This window comes from Limanda limanda, chromosome 6, assembly GCF_963576545.1.
Source record: "Limanda limanda chromosome 6, fLimLim1.1, whole genome shotgun sequence".
Lineage (NCBI taxonomy): Eukaryota > Metazoa > Chordata > Actinopteri > Pleuronectiformes > Pleuronectidae > Limanda > Limanda limanda.
In genome coordinates, this window is record NC_083641.1 from 12,670,346 (window position 1) to 12,689,850 (window position 19,505).

At 39.8% G+C, this 19,505-nt stretch overlaps 2 protein-coding genes across 2 annotated transcripts in view; one reads left to right on the forward strand and one right to left on the reverse strand.

Moving 5' to 3' along the window:
- Positions 1-3,776, reverse strand: part of dync2h1 (dynein cytoplasmic 2 heavy chain 1) — a 99,632-nt gene extending 95,856 nt beyond the window's left edge. Inside the window, exons 1-8 of the mRNA XM_061073760.1 lie at positions 3,594-3,776; positions 3,034-3,207; positions 2,598-2,736; positions 2,110-2,228; positions 1,599-1,743; positions 1,103-1,248; positions 891-977; positions 173-307 (exon numbers count right to left, since the gene is read on the reverse strand). Coding sequence (XP_060929743.1) covers positions 173-307; positions 891-977; positions 1,103-1,248; positions 1,599-1,743; positions 2,110-2,228; positions 2,598-2,736; positions 3,034-3,207; positions 3,594-3,776 — 1,128 coding nt within the window. The remainder of the gene's footprint in view (positions 1-172; positions 308-890; positions 978-1,102; positions 1,249-1,598; positions 1,744-2,109; positions 2,229-2,597; positions 2,737-3,033; positions 3,208-3,593) is intronic.
- A 5,035-nt stretch (positions 3,777-8,811) lies between these two features.
- On the forward strand, positions 8,812-16,531 carry LOC133003942 (uncharacterized). Its single transcript, XM_061073774.1, has 8 exons — positions 8,812-8,830; positions 10,552-10,580; positions 11,181-11,242; positions 12,542-12,844; positions 13,444-13,734; positions 15,097-15,219; positions 15,307-15,331; positions 15,470-16,531. Exons 1-8 carry the CDS (start codon positions 8,828-8,830, stop codon positions 15,501-15,503), a joined length of 870 nt encoding a protein of 289 aa, XP_060929757.1. The 5' UTR covers positions 8,812-8,827; the 3' UTR covers positions 15,504-16,531.
- Positions 16,532-19,505: the final 2,974 nt, after the last annotated feature.

A 19,505-nucleotide genomic window follows, 5' to 3' on the forward strand; every position in this document is an offset into this window, starting at 1 on the left:
TAAGGACAATTCAGGAAGCAGTCACTCAATGAAAAAATACACACACCATATCTTGCCTCCATGAAGACATTGCAAATAACCAAGCAGAGGTTAAGCAAACAGTTAATAGGTAATTCAGCTAATCACAACCGCACACACAGGGCACATGCACATGAAATAGCACAAAACTAACCTCAGTATAAGGGTTGTAATGCAGAGGGTTGAGTCCAGAGAAGGGTTCAAAGACGCGATCTGAAGTCAGAGCTTGCTGCTTCCCTCCTGGGAGCAAACGCAGCAGTTTCTCGTGAACCAAACGCAGAGTCACCACCTGTTCCACGAAAACCGGGAGAGTGTATTCACATGTTGTCTTTGTCCAATAACTATGTTTTATTTATGCATCAGAAATGTTGACAGCGACTCTAAACAATAAAAATGTCCATCAGAATGATCATCGTCAAGCATACAAATAACCGCCAGGGCCAGATAGTTTATCAAGTCATTTAAGATCAAAATAATTTCATTCAGTTTATCAAAATGGTGGCTGATACCATGGTAACACTCAAGCTCGACAGGCACTGCACTAGTTCAACTGACAGACTCTTGTTTCAACTCACATTTTACTTAATGGGTTTTAATCGTATTTTGAATCCATGGTATGTCTTCATGTCGTTTATGTAAATGTGTGTTGTAAAGCACTTTGAGCTGCGGTTCATGCATGAGATGTGCTAAATTAAAGTTTACTATTCTTATTAATATTACATGTGACGTCTGTTCATTTACAAAGATGTAGGTAAAAGGCAAGGACAATGAAAATAATACGTAAATATATTTTAAGAAAATAATATAATTCAAAATTTTAATTAAAGCAATGTCTTCTTATACTCTGCTCCTAGATTAGAAGCATATTTTACCTCGTCCAATCTCTTTGCAAGACAGTGAAGGGTCTGCGGGCAGTGCTTGTTTCCCTTCCAGGCATGGGGTGCATATCTCTTCCACACCTGAGAAAATGTATCAAAATCTATGCGGTCATCTACCTTCTTTGTACTTAATGGAGGGGGGGATTTCAGCGGGTTTTCAAACAACTTGGTCCATAATGTTTTCTCCATTTTGATCGACTCCGTACCTGTCCTGTCAGATGATCACAAGCCGCCACCCACTGCTCACAGATGGTAACACCCATTCTCAGGTTCTCTCTCACCAATGCAAATGACTCCTCAAAGATTTTGAGGCCGCTCAGCTTCCTCTGAACATATCTTCCCAGAGCTCCACCTTGTAAACATACACAGAGAACAAACAAAAACAGAAAAAGAGGGAAAAATTACTACTATAAATCCATATATCGTGTATGCAAACAGACATATACACAAATTGCACAAATGCAGTTACTTTGAGACTGCAAAATGTCAACACTAAAAATAACACATTTCCTGTAAAACCAGCCACATGCACAGTGTACGTTATACTGAGAAATTCTTGGGAAATCAAGGTTGGTTTGAGTTCTCATAACTTTGTGTTTCATCAAAACCCGTTGCTAGCTGACGCTCAAACATAAAAACAACATCAGCGGAAAAACAATTCCCATTTCCTGTTTTTGTCGAGTGGGTGTGAGAGAGCCCCACCAATAATATCCATGAGCCGAATCATGCGTGTTTCTGGATAAGGCTCAAAATCAGTCTGCCTCCACACATCATCCAGAGCGTCTCGGCTCTGTTCCACCAGATCCACAACGTCAGACATTGACAAGCCATCAAGTCCTCCATACTCCTAATGGAAACACAGAGACACAGTGGAGCTTAAATCCTTTGTTTCCTACCTCATAGTTTTAATATCAGCTTCTCTTAACAACTTTAAAACTGTTTATGAAACAATGTTTGTTAATACCAATAACTACTTACAGCCGCTAACTTAAAACTCAAAAATATACAAACATAATGAACGACTTGTCTGTGGAATCCTTGCTTTGTACAGATTATAGTTCACTTCTCAATAACTGTAATTCCTTTAGCAACCAGGATGTATATAACTGTTCTATACTTTACTATACAGTGAATACACTACTCCCCCCCTTCAAGTTTAATTTTTGTATGTACAATATCCTGATACATTATCATTAGCTATTAGCCAACATACCTTTTGTATGGGTTTAAACTGCTCAGTGAAAAATCTCGCCCTTTCTATCACATTGTTCTTCTCTGCAGATTCAGAAAGATCGGCCCAGTACTGGAACTCATCACTAGGAGTCAGGATACCTGCACAGGGTGGATGAATAAAGACTTTTAAAGAATACAAATGATGTTTAGCAATATTCATACCAGCAAACTGAGAGGTGCATACAAATGGTGTTGGTATCAATACAATAGTCTAATAAAAACATTAAATAGTCTTGAGACAAAGGGTTAAAGTGCATATTTTGAGCTTATCACTACAACTTTTCCATGAGTAGTGCATCAAAGTAACATAAATAATAAACATACTAGAAATATATTTAACCAAATAGAATAAATAATGGTATCACCCTCTAAATTTGGAATATTTGAAAAACCATCAATCACAGCTCTGACCACTCTGCAGGCCTTGACCTCTGGATTCCTGGTCTACTACAATATATTCACACATACCAAGGACATCCTCCTCCTCACGGCCCTTTTTAGCAGAGGGTTGTGCTCCAGACTGACGGACCACTGAACCCAGGCCAAGCTCCAGCTCACTCAGCAGGTCTGCCAACTTCGGGTCGAAGGCTGAACGCCAGCGCTCATCCTTGGGAGAAGAAAAATAGAAACATATTCTCTGCTCCTACTTGCAAAACATTTTAGGCACTGCTAAACTCTAAATCAAACGATTTAAGAGAAAGCAATTTGTATTTTATTCAAAGAGTTACCAAGCCTATTTTCCTAATCACAAATGAAGTAAAGTTTTGATTCACTCTAACTTCATATTTGCTGGTAGATTATGCTCATCTATAAGAAGTTTTCACTGTGGTTAATGTGACAGACAAATCCTACATCTTTCCAAAAAGCATATATGGAATTCTTCAGTACACAAGCATGGGCTCACCTTTAGCAGTACAGGTGCAAAGACCTGTCTGACCGCCTGGTAGAGGGTGTTGATGGGAGACTCAAGCATGGACGACACCAGGATGCTCCTGTCCAGGTTGTCTTCAGTGATCACTGTGGGCTGCAGCTTGAAGAACACCAACACCTTCTCTCTGCTGCCGCCAGACGCTTCAACCTGTCAAAAGAGAATAAGACGATCAAGAAAATAAACAAAATACAATTGATGGAATCATAAAGTTAACATATGGTCGTACATTGTACAGCACTTTGATGATAATGTTCCTTTCAAATATTATATATAAACCACAAAAACAAGAAACTTTACCAAATTATCATTCATGGAATTGCTATTTAGAGAATTTGTTATGGTCTTTATTATCTTTCACATTTACCAAAGAGCAATACCTTGTTTTGTGGTTTTTGATGAAATAGATTATAGATGTGGGGCTTTAAAAACTATTTTCATAGAACCAATGACTAATGGGAATTAGCCCTTCGAAATCTTGAGGGAAATAATTTTTCATTTTAACGTTGCTATGATGCGTTTGACATTTGCGTCACCTTATTTGACAGGTGAAGATCATTGTCGTGTCTGCTGACGGACAGGACAAATTCATTTCCATCATCCAAGAAGTTATTGAGCTCGGAGCTGTCGGCCAGGGACGGCGACGGCGTTATCCCGTAGAAGTTTCCAGTCGTGGTCAGGATGAATTTCTTGCGGGCATCACCTGACCCATGGGGCATCTTTGAGCTGGAAGTGACGACAGTGAGAGAGCTGTAGTACATACACTGTTACATATTCATATGTGTGTGTCTAAGTGCTTCACATAAATAAAATAACACCATAGAGTTAGTAATAAACAATAAATATATGGAGGAAAACAGAAGAAAAACATGCAACACTGTGTGGGAGCTTAGAGCAGCTGTAGTGTATAACAAATACAGATCATCTCACTTGGCTGTCTCTACAGTTTAGGACTTTTGAATGTTCAAGCATCTTAGAACTTGGCCAGTTAATGCTGATTTCGGATCCCAGTTTGAGCCTGATAACCTAGAGCACCATCGTGGCTTTACAGCTTCGCACTGCGTCGAGCCAGGAACGAGGAAACAGACGAGCTTTGGTCAAACTCGAATAGCTTTCAAGTAAGTGGAGTCTGACGTCTTTGAAATGAACAGAACGGTGCTATCAGTGCTCGTGTCGTTGCTAAACTCTCCGCTGCTGTCTCATCACTCTCCTTTGATTGAACCGCCTCTCTTGCGTTGACGGGACTCAACTGTTAGCAAACTTAGGGAGCAGCCGCAGCATCACAGCTCACCTTAGCGACGGCTACAGCTCAGGGCAGCTAGCAAGCTAATGCTAGCTAACCGCCTCCGTGAGTTAAGCACTGGCATTTAAGCTAGCAGGCTCGCCTTTAGCATGCTAGCGTAGCAATGTCAACTTTGGCTTCTTACCGTTTTACGGCAAGTGTTCGTGTCAAGTGTCTCTTGCAGCGCAGCTTCTGGAGACTTACTCCATAGAGAGGATCTGCAGCAGCCTGTTGCTAGTGGCCGTGTGTACTATGCTGGCGTGGTTGCCAGGCAGTTACGCCGTTTTCTTGTACCACGTGACACGGCAGATTTAGCCATCTACGCCATTTACTCAACGCAGAGCCTTTCAGAGGCCAGAGGAGCAACCTGCACCTTTTCCTATTGCGTAAACACTCAAATCAAAATATTACACAATTATCAAAACCTGACACTCAAGGAGCAAAACATGGGCCCAGATTAACATGGGCCCAGATTTGCACCTCTATAAGCACAAGGTCAGACTCACAATTTTTGCAAAACAAATACAGTGCTTTGAAAAACACTAAACACACTTCAAGTTTCAAGTGTTTATTATCAAATGCACAACAATAACATGTATACATGTTGTTTACATTAGTCACAGAAGTATATCAAGACATCACTTCCTTGCAATTTCTAAAGCACTGACTGTCAAATGCCCCCCCCCCATGAGCCCATTGGTTCAACAGAGCCATCGGGTGCGCAAACACATGACTGCTTAATTGTAGACACACCAATCAGCACTATAACAATGCAGCAGGTGAGTTCACCTGTCTTCAACCAAAATGGAAGGAGTCAGAAGAAGACGAAGAGTGAGGGTGAGAGGGGGAATCCACGGAGGAGGAGGAGAAGGAGGAAGAGGCAGAGGCCATGCCAGAGGTAGAGGCCGAAGTGGAGGTAGAGGAAGAGGAAGAGGGAGACCGGAAGCAGGAGAACGTGCTCAAAGAAAAAGAGGACAAAATTTATCAAATGAAATTTGCGCAACAGTTGACCACGTCCTGAACCACGGATGGACGCTGAGGGAGGCTGGACTTAGAGTTCAGCCAGATCTTAGCAGATATACAATGAAATCTGTCATTGAAACCTGTACTGGATGCAGAATCGTCTGTTTGTCTGATATTTGCTGAGACATTGTTCTTGTGTAGTGTTTGGTGAATTTATTGTTTATTTGCACTTTCTCTGTGTTCTTCACTTACAGCACTCTAATCACTGAGAAGAAGAATTGCTGAAAGTGTTTTAGGTTAGCAACCGCAGTGTGTTACTGGTTCAAACAGAATTAGGTCATATGAAACACACATGTTCGTTAACAAAATATGGTTTCGGTAAATGAGTGTTTAATTTTGCAAATATCTGAGGTGTTCTGCTAGTTGGGTTTGTGGTTGTGCTAATTGTGTGTAGTGTTTTGACTAACCAGGCCCTGTTTACAAAATCGTGCTTATTCTATTTCAAAGCTTTGAAAAACCACTGAAGCAGTGATTCACTTCATGCGTATATTGAGTTCCATTTCTCGAAATGTGACAGTCAATGTATGGTTACCGAGAAACATCATAATGTGTGTGGTTCATTGTGAAACTGAAGTGGGTCAGAGGGCGAAGGCTGAGGAGGTTGTCCTTCATATGGGGCCCTGTGACTTATTCTCGTTCACACAGTGAAAATAATGTGTCCACATTTATCCCGACCTAAAAATCTAAAAATCTGACACCTCGTAATGACAAATATATATTCAGACCCTTAATCCAGTTCCTATTAGGATCTCTTCACAGCTGCATAGCTTCATGCAGCACCACCATTTATAACATTTTTAAAAACATTTATTCGGCATAGACCAGATAGGTGGATCAAAATAACAATTGTATCCTCTTTAGACAAAATCTACAACTCAACAAACTTTGTAAAAAGTGAATGGGTCTGAATACTTTCTGGAGTCTATTTCTCCAAACTGCCACTTTGCCATTTGCTTTATTTCTCCTCATAACTCTTGAACTTTCAGTTGGTTACAAGCCCATTTCTGGGGCAAAACACACACTCAAACTTATTATATTGGCAACTCAATCCAGGTCCTCGAGTGTGAATAGCATTGTGACAGACAGCAGCTGCAGACGTGCAGAAGGATACAGGACCTCACATAGTCCTCTAACCCAAGGGTCAATAGGGCAGCACAATTCAGACAAGAAGTTAAAGAAGACACCTGGCTGGAAGGCGTTAAAATTAGATTCTTGAATTTCCTAATCCCTCCGAATGATGAGAACTGATTTGTTTATGAACTGTTTTAGACATTGTTACTGGAAATATGGTTTCATAGCCTCTCCTCCCACATACTGCCCAGATGGCTGTGTGTAGGTCAGCCTGTAATTTTACATAACACTGAAAAATATGTTTTGAGGAAAATATGCAAGCTGTTCAGTTTTAATTCCTTGTGTAGTTTTTCTGGATCTTAAAAATGTTTCTAGGTCGAAAACTCTGGCCTCTCACACACACACTCACACAACCTCTCTGTAGCCTATTCTGGTGAGGTACACAACTCCCTTTAGGTTGAAGTAAATCCCCCCTTTAGAAGAATAAAGCTTTCCCTTCATCACATAACGGGACCAAGCTATTTAACTTTAATTGCACATAAATATTATTACTGGTAACATTTGCAATCTAATAATTCGGAAGCACATCAGCTACACTGGTATAATAGAAAGAGCTGTGACAGTCTAAATTTCAATATGAATGAATGAGACAAAGTCACATGACGAGAAAGCTTTACTTTCTGGGCAGTTTTCTCAAATTTATCAGGGACACCCATCGAAACTCGCTGGAAATCCTTAATTACACAACTTTCCTTCAATTCTGTTGCTGCCAGTAGTAAGCACTTCCCCCACAAAGCCAAAGTATTTGATTCATGCTCGTCATAACCTCACACAACAGTCACATGCAGTAGAGATTTATTCATGTCTTTGTTCGTGTCAGAGGCTGAGGTTGATCCATCCAGGCTGTTCCCTTTCTTTTTAACCAGCTGGTTGTGCAATACTGAACCATCCAGGCTACTTCTGCATGGTCACAACACCTTTTCTTGACTTCAGTGGAAAAGAGAGAGTACAGTGACAGTTGGAAAAAAAAAACTTAAGGAGGAGTCATGGCCTGAAATGAGAATCTCCCTAGGCTACTAGTGCCTCACATGGACTGTGAATCATCCAAAGGACACACTTCAGTTCATGGTGTAAGACTTTATTAATGCCAAAGCAAACATGAAATTACAAATCAAATCTCAATGCATTAGACTAGAGATTCTGTATAGCTCTTATACCCATATATAAAATGCAAACTGTAAAAATGGGTTTGATTCATAGTGCAGTGGGACAGAGGACGATAGCTGAGTATAGGAGCATAGGAGGTCCTTCATATGTGGCTCGGGTTCCATTGGCATTCACGCAATATAGTCTGAGTGATAGGATCTCAGGAGGCGTTTGGATGCGTTCACACCGAAACCTAGCGCTGACCATTTGTGATCGAATGTTAATACCAGGTCTCGACATGGTCATTGATATGGTGCTGATGGTTAAACTGCATGTTGTGTGATCTCACATTTTCATGCAGTCTTAAATGATACCTCCCAGTTCTGCAATCTACCACCTAAGGTTGCTCCTAGTGATGACATTCACAGGCCATTTAAGAACCTACAACGAAATATCATGTATCACTTTACTGATTGCATAACCAGTCTTTGAAAGGTTTATTTTCCGAGAAGGAAATTCACTAGTTCCTCTTTTCCCTGCTCTGCTTTATTTAAAGCAACTTTTAAAAATGATCAAACGGATTTGCTCATCTGTTTGTGACAGTTGTAAGCTTTTAGTAAAAGACTTGTCATATCTAAAGGCCAAATTTGAACTAGTGATGAACATTTTACTCATAGCAAGAGGGTGTGTCCTGTCTTGTGGCTTATATATGTGATGGGGTCATTAAACTATGGTTAACTCTGAACTGTCTTAGTGAGTCATACAAATGTAAATACATGATTTCAAAACAACAACATACAGCAGAATATAGGATCTATACAAATAGAAATAGGGATGCGACTGTATCGTTTCTGTCATGGTAAATGAATGGGATCACTTCCAGTTGCGTATGTGCTGATGAGTCTGAGTTGACACAGGGGTTTCATATTGTGTGTGAGATCACCCATAGTGAAGACACAAATGCAAATCTTTCACACACATACACACACATGCCCGCAGACAGAAAGAGACAGACAGACACACTAACAAAACCACATAATTCTGTGGAGTACACAGGTCAACAAGTTTGATCTCAGCAAAATAAGTTACATACACTGTGACAATGCTCAGGTTATTAAGCCCTGATAAAAAAAAACTAACTGTGCCTATGACGCGTGTGCGATGCCCCGCCCTAGCCTACACGTACAAGCTTGAGGAAGTGTTCTTTTTATTTTCATTCGCATTCAGGAAGCCGGCAAAGCAGCACGCATGGTAGGAGAGTTTGACTTTCTTTTCTCTTGTGTTATTTGTCTGAACAGTTACTTGTATTTCCATGATTAAGGCTATCCTTTAGTTGACAAAGCCATACTGATCTGACAGAGAATCTCTCTTGCTCCATTGAGCAATGGCCCATGAGTGTGTATGTGTGTGTGTGTGTGTGTGTGTGTGTGTGTGTGTGTGTGTGTGTGTGTGTGTGTGTGTGTGTGTGTTTGTGTGTGAGTGTGTGTGAGTGTGTGTAAACAAATTGAATAAATTCCTAGACAGTGCGGTTTCAAGTGCTTCACAAGTGTTCCTTTGTTCCTATTGCTAGATTATATCCTTAAGCAGAACAATTAAACAAGTTTTAGTAAACTAATACCCTTGCAAATATGAGGAAATCCCCTTGATCACTAAAAGATTATCTGGTTTATCAAATGTACAAATAATCTGAGCCAATATGCGCTCTCTGGTGTACAAGAGAACATGTGGTTAGATGTAAGGAAACATATATTTCAAGATATCTCAGATATATCTAACTGTAATCGTAATCTCACCATTGTGGTAAATCATTTTTTGGCTCTGACATCACTCAATATGAGAAAGGAAATAGAAAGACAACACGTGATGAGTAAATCTTGAGCTGTGTAGCAACAGCAGCTCAACCGACGTCTGTCTCCTCTTCAGTTCAAACAGTTTCACCCATAAGATTTTACCCACATGAAATGCCACCACATAAAAAAGACCTGAAGCTCATGTGGGTTGAGTGTGAATTAAAAATGTAGTTGTGGTATCTGGTTTTAAAGCTCAGTTCAACAGCAACAAAATCATAATAATAGGTATGTACTTGTTGCCTTGAGATAGTAGTATTATTTACTATAGTTATTTCACTTAACAAATCACATTACATCATAAAGGACTCTCCTTATCTCATTGACTGTCTCATGATCACTGCTGCAACTGTTGACTTAATGATAAACGAGAGCAAACATTTCCAGAAATAAAGAGAAAGGAGAGGGGGGTGAAGGAGAGACATAAACCCGGGAGTGTCAGACTGGTTGTTAAAATGAAAATAATGACAATAAGGGGCATTTGTATATATGTATCATAATAGTTGAGTTCAGAGTATATTACTTTAGAAGATATGATACATTGTGCTAATGATGTTAATGATGGCCCCTGGGAATTCCCTGTGGGATTTCCTTGTTGGTCACGTTCAGCAGTGAGCAAAAAACCATGAACCGTTTTAGATATAATAGTCAATTTAAAACAAGCAAATCAACCCTATGATGTCTCTCCTTGTGGTACATGTGGTTTTTACAGACTAACATAAATACAAATACTTGCAGAAACTAACTGACATTTTCAGCCCCTGGTGCAAAATCATAGAAGTCTGGAAGGTACACTCTAAGACAGTGGATTTCCCAGTATCTGTGCATGTTACCAGAAACTGGCAGAGGGACTTTCCATAAATGTTTTGTACGTTTTGGGAGTGTTCTGTCAGGACATGGAACCTATAACACCCAGGACGTACTGTGGAGAGCCAGTGCTTGTTAAAGATTACACAAACACTTTCATTTACAATTCCCATGGTATGTAAATATAAAAAAAGAATAAGTAGCTGTGGTGATGGTTGGGAGAGAAATGAGACTATGGTTAAAGATATAGTTTCTTTTTGGTCGATTTATAGGATTTTGACTTAAATGAAACCATTAACTTCTTTGTCTTTTCAACAGGCACCCAGTAGCACCAAATGTTCTCTTTCGTAAGTAACCATGCGGTTTTTCATTACGTCATATGTCTTATTAGAATTGTCAGTAGAAGTCATTGCAATGGTGTGACTCACTATGTCAGGATCTGGCAATGTTTTCACCCTGTGAGAACCAGCTAAATAAGCATCAAAGAAATATGTGGTCTCAACCACACGACCTTGTGTCCAACCCTTGTGTTCAAAAATTCTTTTATATTTCCATTACAAGAAAAATCAGTGATATGGGCATGGCAATAAAGTAATCTATCATTCATGATAGGGTCTATAAACACAGCCCCCCCCCCCCCCCCCCCCCAATTTTTTATTTAGATCCATTCAGTATTTACGAGTCTGAACTGATTGTAAGTGAAACTATGTTCATGTAAGTTTATGTCCCTGAAGAAGCGCCACCTTTAAAAAGAATGATCTTGAGCTGGTGACAGAGGTCTGGTCAGATTCAGGAATGAATCACTGGAGAACTATTATCTCTGGGCACAGAGCCAAAACATGTAGCTTGTGCTGTCACATGCAGTTTATCGTCTGTACCTCAATGTGTTTCTGTCATGTCCCAGTGTTACCAGGGTAACCGTGTTTACGTTTCCTTTGTCTTCCAAGAAACCGAGGGCCTTCCCTCCTGCTGCTGGCTCTGGCTTTGACTGTGACCTTTTCTCTCACAGGTGAGCACTTATCATATCATATGAATCAGAGTAGCAGCAACATGTCTATATTTCTGTTTTACAAGGAAACCATAGAAATCATGGTCTGATCCATGGGTGGGCGGGCCCCTGAAGTAGCTCTGTCCTTTCAATATCTTTTTTTAGCATAACATAAAAATGGCTTCCAAAGAATAAAAAAAAAAAAAAAAAAAGTAGATATTTGTCAACTTGAGTAGAAAAACGGCACCAGGGTGACCACAGCCACACACAAAAACATACAAAAAACATATAGGTGATCTAACATGGCTCTCTAATCATGAAAATAAGAAAAAGATAATTACAAAAAGAAAATGAGCTCTTACCCCCACATATATCAGGACTGCTTTCTAGAACAATTCTCATAGTGTCATGATTATAACTTATAACAATTTGTTCTGAATTTGTGTCAGCTTTTTGAAGTCCACAATGTGTTAGAAAAAGGAACAATTTTCAAAATATATTCACTGATGTGTGTCTTCCTCGAAGCTATGAAGCTAGCAGTAAACAAGGAACGACTCAATTGTGCACTTTACTGAATCAAAAATTATGCGACATATAATTGTCCCCTCTGTGTAAATTTTGGCCCCTTTATGGCACCTGATTTAGAAAATGCACTAGATCAGTCGTTGATAAATAGATTACAGATATGTAATATGCCTGGAAGCACATGGATAAATAATTGACAAATGTATCATAATTGTGAGTATTATGAGGTGCTGCTGCTCACCAGGCTAGCTGTTTCCTCATGTTTCCAGTTTTTAGCTGTCACAGTCTCACTGCCCTCTTCAAACTTATTTCAGTCTAAAAGAAAGCTGAGATAAAACAAGTTGTCTACAATTCCTGTTATCTATCTAGCTTGAGAAAAAACACTGTTCTCCGGTGTTGGTGGATTGTCTAAACACTGACGTCAAAGGTGAGGAAATGAAAAGGAAAACATCTTTCCATGCGTAACATGGAACATGAAAAAGGGAGGTTGATAGTGATGCATTCTACACAGAAAGAAAAGGGCAGCAAGACTAAAGAGGAACTGAGATTAGTCTGACACAAGAGCTCATAAACAGGAGCTCTCAAAAAGTGTTAAGGAAACCCCCTTGACCTTCACAGCCCGAGCTGTGGATGTTCATACCTTGAAGTAGACCTCTCGTGAAAAACAATTTCTCTGTGATTCTCAGTAGTCTAAAATTCTCTCTCTTCGTGCACCAGCACTATTCATTTCTCTATTTCATTCTGTTTCCCAGTATGCTCTGACCGTTTTTTTGTGCCGATCTTTTTTTTTTTCAGAGAGTGATAAAACCATTCAACTCAGTGGGGAGGTTGGTGGAAATGTGACCTTTCAATGCCCCGTTGATGATAAAAGGACAATTAGTTTATTCTATGTTCAACGTCATGAAGAGTTCGTGAACGGCTACTATGGAGAAAGAGACATGGATTTGCACAAATGGCAGAACACAAGACTGGATCGCAAAAGGACACATGTGCACATGTACAGGTTGAACATCTCGCACACTGGGATGTATACATGCCTCATTCAGTACAATAATGATCAGGTCATCAAGGCTAGTTCCATCCAACTCAATGTCACAGGTATGAGTGTGTTACATTTAACATTTAATTATATAGTTTAGGCTCTTATGGCTTTTGATCTCTGACACCTTACAACACAATGATGAAAAAGCACTTAGATTAGACGCTTTCTCACTAGTTTCTGACATCAGAAGTGAGGTGTAGTTGTAAAGCTTCCAATCACAGAAGTTTGCACTGCTGCGTTTACAACAGTGACAATGATGACACATGACAAAGTCTGCTGAGTCAACAGGACATTATTTACACCACGTGTTAAATCTTGATTTAATTTTGTTCTTCCAGTGTTTGCTTTTATTTACAGGTTGTATTTTTAGTTTACTGTACACGGATGACATCAGATCCCCTTCCACCCGTCTGTGTATTATCCATATCTATCTTACGAAGTTAATGTATATGTAAGCCACATTGTCATTACACTTTAAATTCATAAAGTAAAATTCTTACAAATGAATAATGTCCCTGTACCTTTCCATCACTGTCTCAATATTGTTGTTGCTGATGATCATTGAGAGCGTGCAAGGTGCATAGTGGCAGTAGTTTCAGAAATGGAAAGAGACGACCATCAGTGATCACTTTCTCTTTGCGTCCGTTTCCTCTAGCCTCCTACAGCAAACCCAATGTGACACAGTCCTGTGATGCTGCCGGTTGTTCGGTGACATGTGCTTTCTACGGCGGGTACCCAGGCAACAACGTGACGTGGAAAATACATGGGTCTAGAAATAACCACAGTCAGCTGTTGAACGTTGTAAACAACACTCAGGTGCCCAGTCCAAGCACGATGTTGGTCAGCAGCACCAGCACTGTGTACTTCAACTGCTCCCACAGAGAGATCAGGAATCTCAGCTGCTCTGTGGGCAACGTTACCTCTGACTGGTTCCCAGTGTGTGATCGTGAGTACCGACAGGATGAGCCCTGATGGTTTCTTCACCAGAGTCTGTTTTATACTTTCTGCCACTGTCCTCTTGATGACGTTTCACCTTCTGCTTCAGCAGAGCTCAGGCCTTTTGGACGAGAGGTGAAAATAGCTTCAAGAAACACAAACTAGACTTAAAGAAACACAAGCAAGTTTAGTTTCCTTTGTACACTTATACAAGGACTGAAAATACCATGACCTGGATGGCTGGGAATCATCACAGATATTTTGTTCAATATTTGGTTTATCAGAATCATCTACATAGCTTACACACTCAACTAAGATCTCTATCATAAATGTACAGTCATAACATCATGGCCACGCTTGGCATTGTTTCCCTGATTTCTTTTCATCTGACTCGTTTCTTGAAGACACTTGTGTTTCTTTAAGACGTTTTCACCTCATTCAAGCTTTCTTCAGTTCTGCTGAAGACGTAGGTGAAAGCTCCAGTTGCCTATATACACTCGTAAAACTTCTAAAGTATTGGACAAATGTAATCCCAAGCACAACTAAAAATGCTGCAGCATAACACTTACATTTTAGTAATGGACATTTAAAGATTCCGGCCTTGTCCAGACCTGCTGCTGTAAAAGCTTACTAGGGTTTAACGGAACAAATTTTGAGGGTCATTTACCCCTTTAATGGATTCAGTAATATTTGTTGTTTACATCTTCAGTAGTGACAAACTGGTTTAGGGCTGCGGATTCACTTGTCTGTATGTAAAGATGGACAACATGACAGCTCCCTAACAGTGAGGCCAAAGCTTCTTGTTCACAACCTGGTAACTGATCACAATTTCGGTCATAAACTACACATTCTCCATGTTAGTGGATAGGACATGGACCAAACAAAAAGTCGAAGTACATGTCAAACTATTTTTTTATAAAGATGTTAATTTTAGTTAGTTGTTAAAACATAGATGCATGTCCAGATTTCCATTTTCCATTAAGTTTAGCTTCAATTAATTATTGGATGCTATGAGAATGATCTAAAACATCAGGATTGACAACTGAGTTTAACTCATGATTGGTAGAGCATGTGTAGCGACAGGACCTCGATGCTGTGGTTACATCTCTGATTGCTACTGTACAGTCTCTGGCTCCAAATGGGCAAGATGGCAGCGCTCGTCTCTGGGATAATTGGGCTTTATGTCTAGATAGAGGGGGACGTGGAGATGCGTCGGCCATCTTTATAAACAGTTTATGGGCTCCCATAAACTGTATATAAAGATGGAAAGAAAAAAATAGAGGGAAAAGAACTAACAATTTTTCTTCTGAAAATCAGTGAAGTATAATTCTTCAAACTGTCCCATCTAACTTATGTTTGTTCTCATCCAAAGGTAAACCAGAGGTTGAGCCTAACTCTCACAATCCTATCATAATAGTAGTTGCTGTCTGTGCAGTGTTACTCTCACTGTCGGTAGGAGCTGCACTGTGGTGTCGACACAAGAAAAGACAAACAGGTGAGGGACACTTCTATGTTTTCCACTGCAGCTGTATAATTATATGCAACAACTCATAACCGTTTCTTTTCTGGTTTCTATGACAAGATCGGGAAAAAAAAGAAAATGAGGAGTAAGTGGATGTATATTATACTTCAAGTACTTCAATAATACTACTTGGACTGTACATGTGTCACATTTTTATCACTACCATCTTGTCACCACTGAACACTGACTCTCTTGTATCTTCCTTCTTTTTGATTTTCTCCAGGGAGTCAAAAAACCTGCAAGTATTAGAGAAATGACCATTTTGAGTTTGTTTGGGTCTTCGATTGAAGGATGAAGAAGTTTACGGAGCAAAGACGTCATCTCAGAATCTAATGCTGGGACTCTGTGTCACTGAAATTTTCATTCACATTTGTGACTGATTGTCTACGCACCAGCCAGAAATGACCAGTGGCTACTAGGCTGTGGCTGAAGGGAACTGGACCAGGGAACTATTCATAAGTAGTGTCATTTCACAGTGTGTTATTCAACTTATAATAGCTATGTTCCCAAAAAAGACTTTTATGATGTGTATGTGGTGAGTCGTTGAAGGATACACTTCCCAGCAATGTAAGCAGTTAAACTTAAAGCAGTAGAGAGTTTGTATAAGGTCTGTTTGAATGTTACACTGACATCTTTTTATTTATTTTATTATTTTCAGGGTATAGAATTGTTTCTACAGCACTTTAAAATCCCTTTCCTTTCCCCCTTTTAAATAGGATTTTTTATTTAATGTTGTCAGTAGAAATGTTACTCCTGCTAAGCTATCAATAACCTCATTTGTATTTTACTCTTTAATTTGCTTTGTCCTTCAGAAATGATTTGTAGCAAAACCTGGGGAACAAATGTATTAAATTTGAAAACTCGTTGCACATTAATTTATTTTCTGCATTTTCAGTTTAAAGTTTTCAATGGTGCAGTAAATGCTAAATGGTTAGTATTATAGCTTTTTTTCTAGTCTTGATGACCACTCAAAGCGCAGGACATTCAAGTATTGGAGAATTCCTATTTAATGTGCAATGTTGAATATAAATTAAATTACCGTAGCCCTCATTATTTAAATAACGGTATATTTCAAAACTCAACTATTTTTCTCAGCCGATTGTTTTCATGTGATTAATTTAATTTAATATTGAAGAAAAAAGTACAGATACCATTTTTGTTATTCCTCCTTCCTACAAAGTACTGACTGGTCTCAAATGGTTGCTCTCATTTCTCAAATCTGTACGAAACACTTTTCTCTGGAGGCTGTTGTAACTTTGTTTTGTTTTGTTTGGCATTATATTGATAAAACTGTATATACTTTGAAATGCAAAATAAAATAAAACTGTAATTTGATGTTTATTATGTAGTTGGAAGAATTATGCAAACTTTTACTACAAATTAAGGAGATTCCTTAAACTTTAATTGCTACTGGATTAGACATTTTACATGAGATTTGAGAGGACAAAAGAAAAACTATCTCCCAATGGAAGAAAAAGTGAAAGAAAAATCCTGGATCCGCTCTTTATCAGTGCAAACATATCTAATGTAATATAATGTCCTTGGTGCAGGTTAATAGATACAGCTTAAATTCAACATTCTAGTTTAGTTTGAACGTTTTTTAAAGGTAAAATAAAAAAACATCAGCAGAAAAAAAAGAATATTCAGTAGCATAAAATAAAACATAGATTCATTACTTCCGGTCACAAAAAGAATAGGAAGTAGCAATGTGTATGTCTTGTCTTACCTCTTTGCTATACTAAATCATGGAACAAAAAATGTAAACTCCACTCTCCACTGATGTCTTCCACTACATCAGCTTGTTCCTTGCATATGTCAACATGCTTTCTATTCCTCCTCTTGTTTGTTATCACTATAAATTATGGTTTTTTTTAGATCTTATTAAACTCTTATTTTGCTGTTGTTTTATTCAATCCCTCATTTTACAAAATACAAAGTACAAAGTCCATTTCACAAAATCACCCCACAGATTGATATGCACATGTTGCAGTCGCAGTGCAGTCAAACTGCCCCTAGATGTCGCTCTAGCACTACAGAGTGAAGACAAATCTCCTGCAATGGTTGATTGGCATAGCAGTTGGAGTTGAGCAGTGTACACTTATTATTTTAAAGTGAAGTATCCATGAGTATGATCGCAGTTATCCATGAGCTGGCTTCATTTTCGAACACTCCCGGATCTAGAAGTGGGTAATGCCCACCCAATTGGTCAACTTAATTCTGTGCTATCTGAATCTGCCAGTCATGTTTATTTCATTCTCCCCAGCATATCTTCCATATTTCTGTTTTGCTTGTTGGACAAAGGGCTGGGTTAAAAAAAAAATCTTAATTTGAATGATCTGAAATTGTTTCAAGATAAGAATATTGATCTTTAATATTGTGACGCGTTCTTCAAAACTTTGAAAAAACGCTCATCACTATGTCCTCTGTGTGAAAAGGTGTCAACCCCAAATTTCTAACTTTCCCCTGAATCTGAGTAGTCTAGATCCGGGCCTGTTGCTCCCTTTCCAGGGGAATGAAACAATGGTTGTGCATTTAGTGAATAACTCAAAGCAATGTGAGTGCACAGATACACACTGCTCTCTGATCTGTGTGGTCGCCTGCCAGGAGGAGACCGAGAAAACCTGAAAAGAGAAGAGAAATAAGAGCAAGAGACGAGAGGTGAGATCTGCAGATGAAAAGTAAGATGGGGAGGAGAGGGGATGTAAGGCTGTTTGCTCTCATGATTCTACGGGCTGTCCATTAAACATGTTACGGCAATGTGTCTTTCTCTCCAGCTCTTCTTCTTTCTCCCTATATCTTGTGCTCTTCTTCACGTGTTTTACTCTTTCAACAGAACCTCCCGCCTCTCTTGCTCACTTGCTTTCTCTCTGTCTCCAGAGTCCCAGTGACGGGCCGTCAGTCCACCTCTCTGCCCTGTGTTTACACTGGGCAGCCGAGCAGCACCAGGCTGGTTGCACTCCAGGAATGCGAACCCCCCCCCCCCAAGGTCCCTGGCCTCCTCCACCTCCTCGAGCTCCCACCCCACCCAACCTCTTTCCTCCCCATCTTTCTCTCCTTTACCTCCTTCACCCTTTTATTCCCTCATTGCACAGACTCACCCCGTCTCCTGCACTTTCCTTCTGTCACTCCTTCCTCCATCCCCCTTTTATTCCGCCCCTCTCCTCCATCTAATTATCTTACCCTTTTGGCTCCCTCGCCCCCCCCTTACGCGGCCCTCCCTTCCTCTCCCTCTGCCACCTTTCTCCCATCCCGTACCCTCCCTTTCGCCTTTCTCTCTTCCGAGCCTCCACTCCCCTTCTCCCTCGCCTTTTTCTGCTCCCCTCTTTAAAATTCACAGTGCATTGTCCCAGATTACTCACACCCCCCTTGCCCCTGTCATCCCCCCCTCCCCTCACCTCCCACCACCCCTCCATCTCTCTGTCCTCCCTCCCCTCATTCCTCTGCCGCCTAACCCAAACAAACCGGGGAGGACTTTCCTCTGGTGGCTCTAAGAGAAACACACCACATGTCAGACTCAGGTCAAACATAAACACTGGACAATTTGTGGTGCTGGAAAAAAGATATGAGGTGTGTAAGTTCAGCATGAGATAGAGCTACTATTAGGAAATCTTGACGCTAAAAGTTACCACTGAATATACACACATCAGAGCAGAGAGCAGTGTAGTGGGGTGTATATTGGCCATGGTATACTCAAGGTATTTGGATGTCTATCAAAGAAAGCAACGGACTCCATAGAAAAACAATAAAACGCAATTTTTTCAGTTGCTCCGCATGAACCAGTTGAAAAGTACTGAAGCTGTTTGGGCCGCATGCAACACAAAGAAATCATTTTTTTCCATCAAACCTTTGAAATAAAACACTTTTACACCATTGCTATGAGGATCTCCTTGTTTTTTTTAATCAATACTGCCGATAGTCTAATCAAATCTCATACTTTATATGGCTCAAATAAGATTATTTTATAGATCTGTTCATTGCATGTTCCAGTTTATACATGTGTAAAAATACCACATTGAAACATTTCCCTGAAAAAATCCAGGTGATGAGACAACATTTTTATTTACATTTTATTGTGGGAAGTTTTATACGAACTGCTGCACTAGATTTAACAATTTACACAAAGAGTCACAGAAAATCGCACTCAAAGGCCAAGGCCCAACAGTCCCCATTAAATCTGCGAAGTTGTACTAAATTGCACACATGAATTATTTCCTGGGAAATCAATGAAAAAAAGATTCCTGGATCTGCACCCTGATCTG

Coding starts and splice junctions, on each gene's coding strand:
- LOC133003942 (XM_061073774.1), top strand. Junction 11,243..12,541: donor TGTGACCTTTTCTCTCACAG/GTGAGCACTTAT, acceptor TTTTTTTTTCAG/AGAGTGATAAAACCATTCAA. Junction 15,332..15,469: donor GAAAAAAAAGAAAATGAGGA/GTAAGTGGATGT, acceptor GATTTTCTCCAG/GGAGTCAAAAAACCTGCAAG.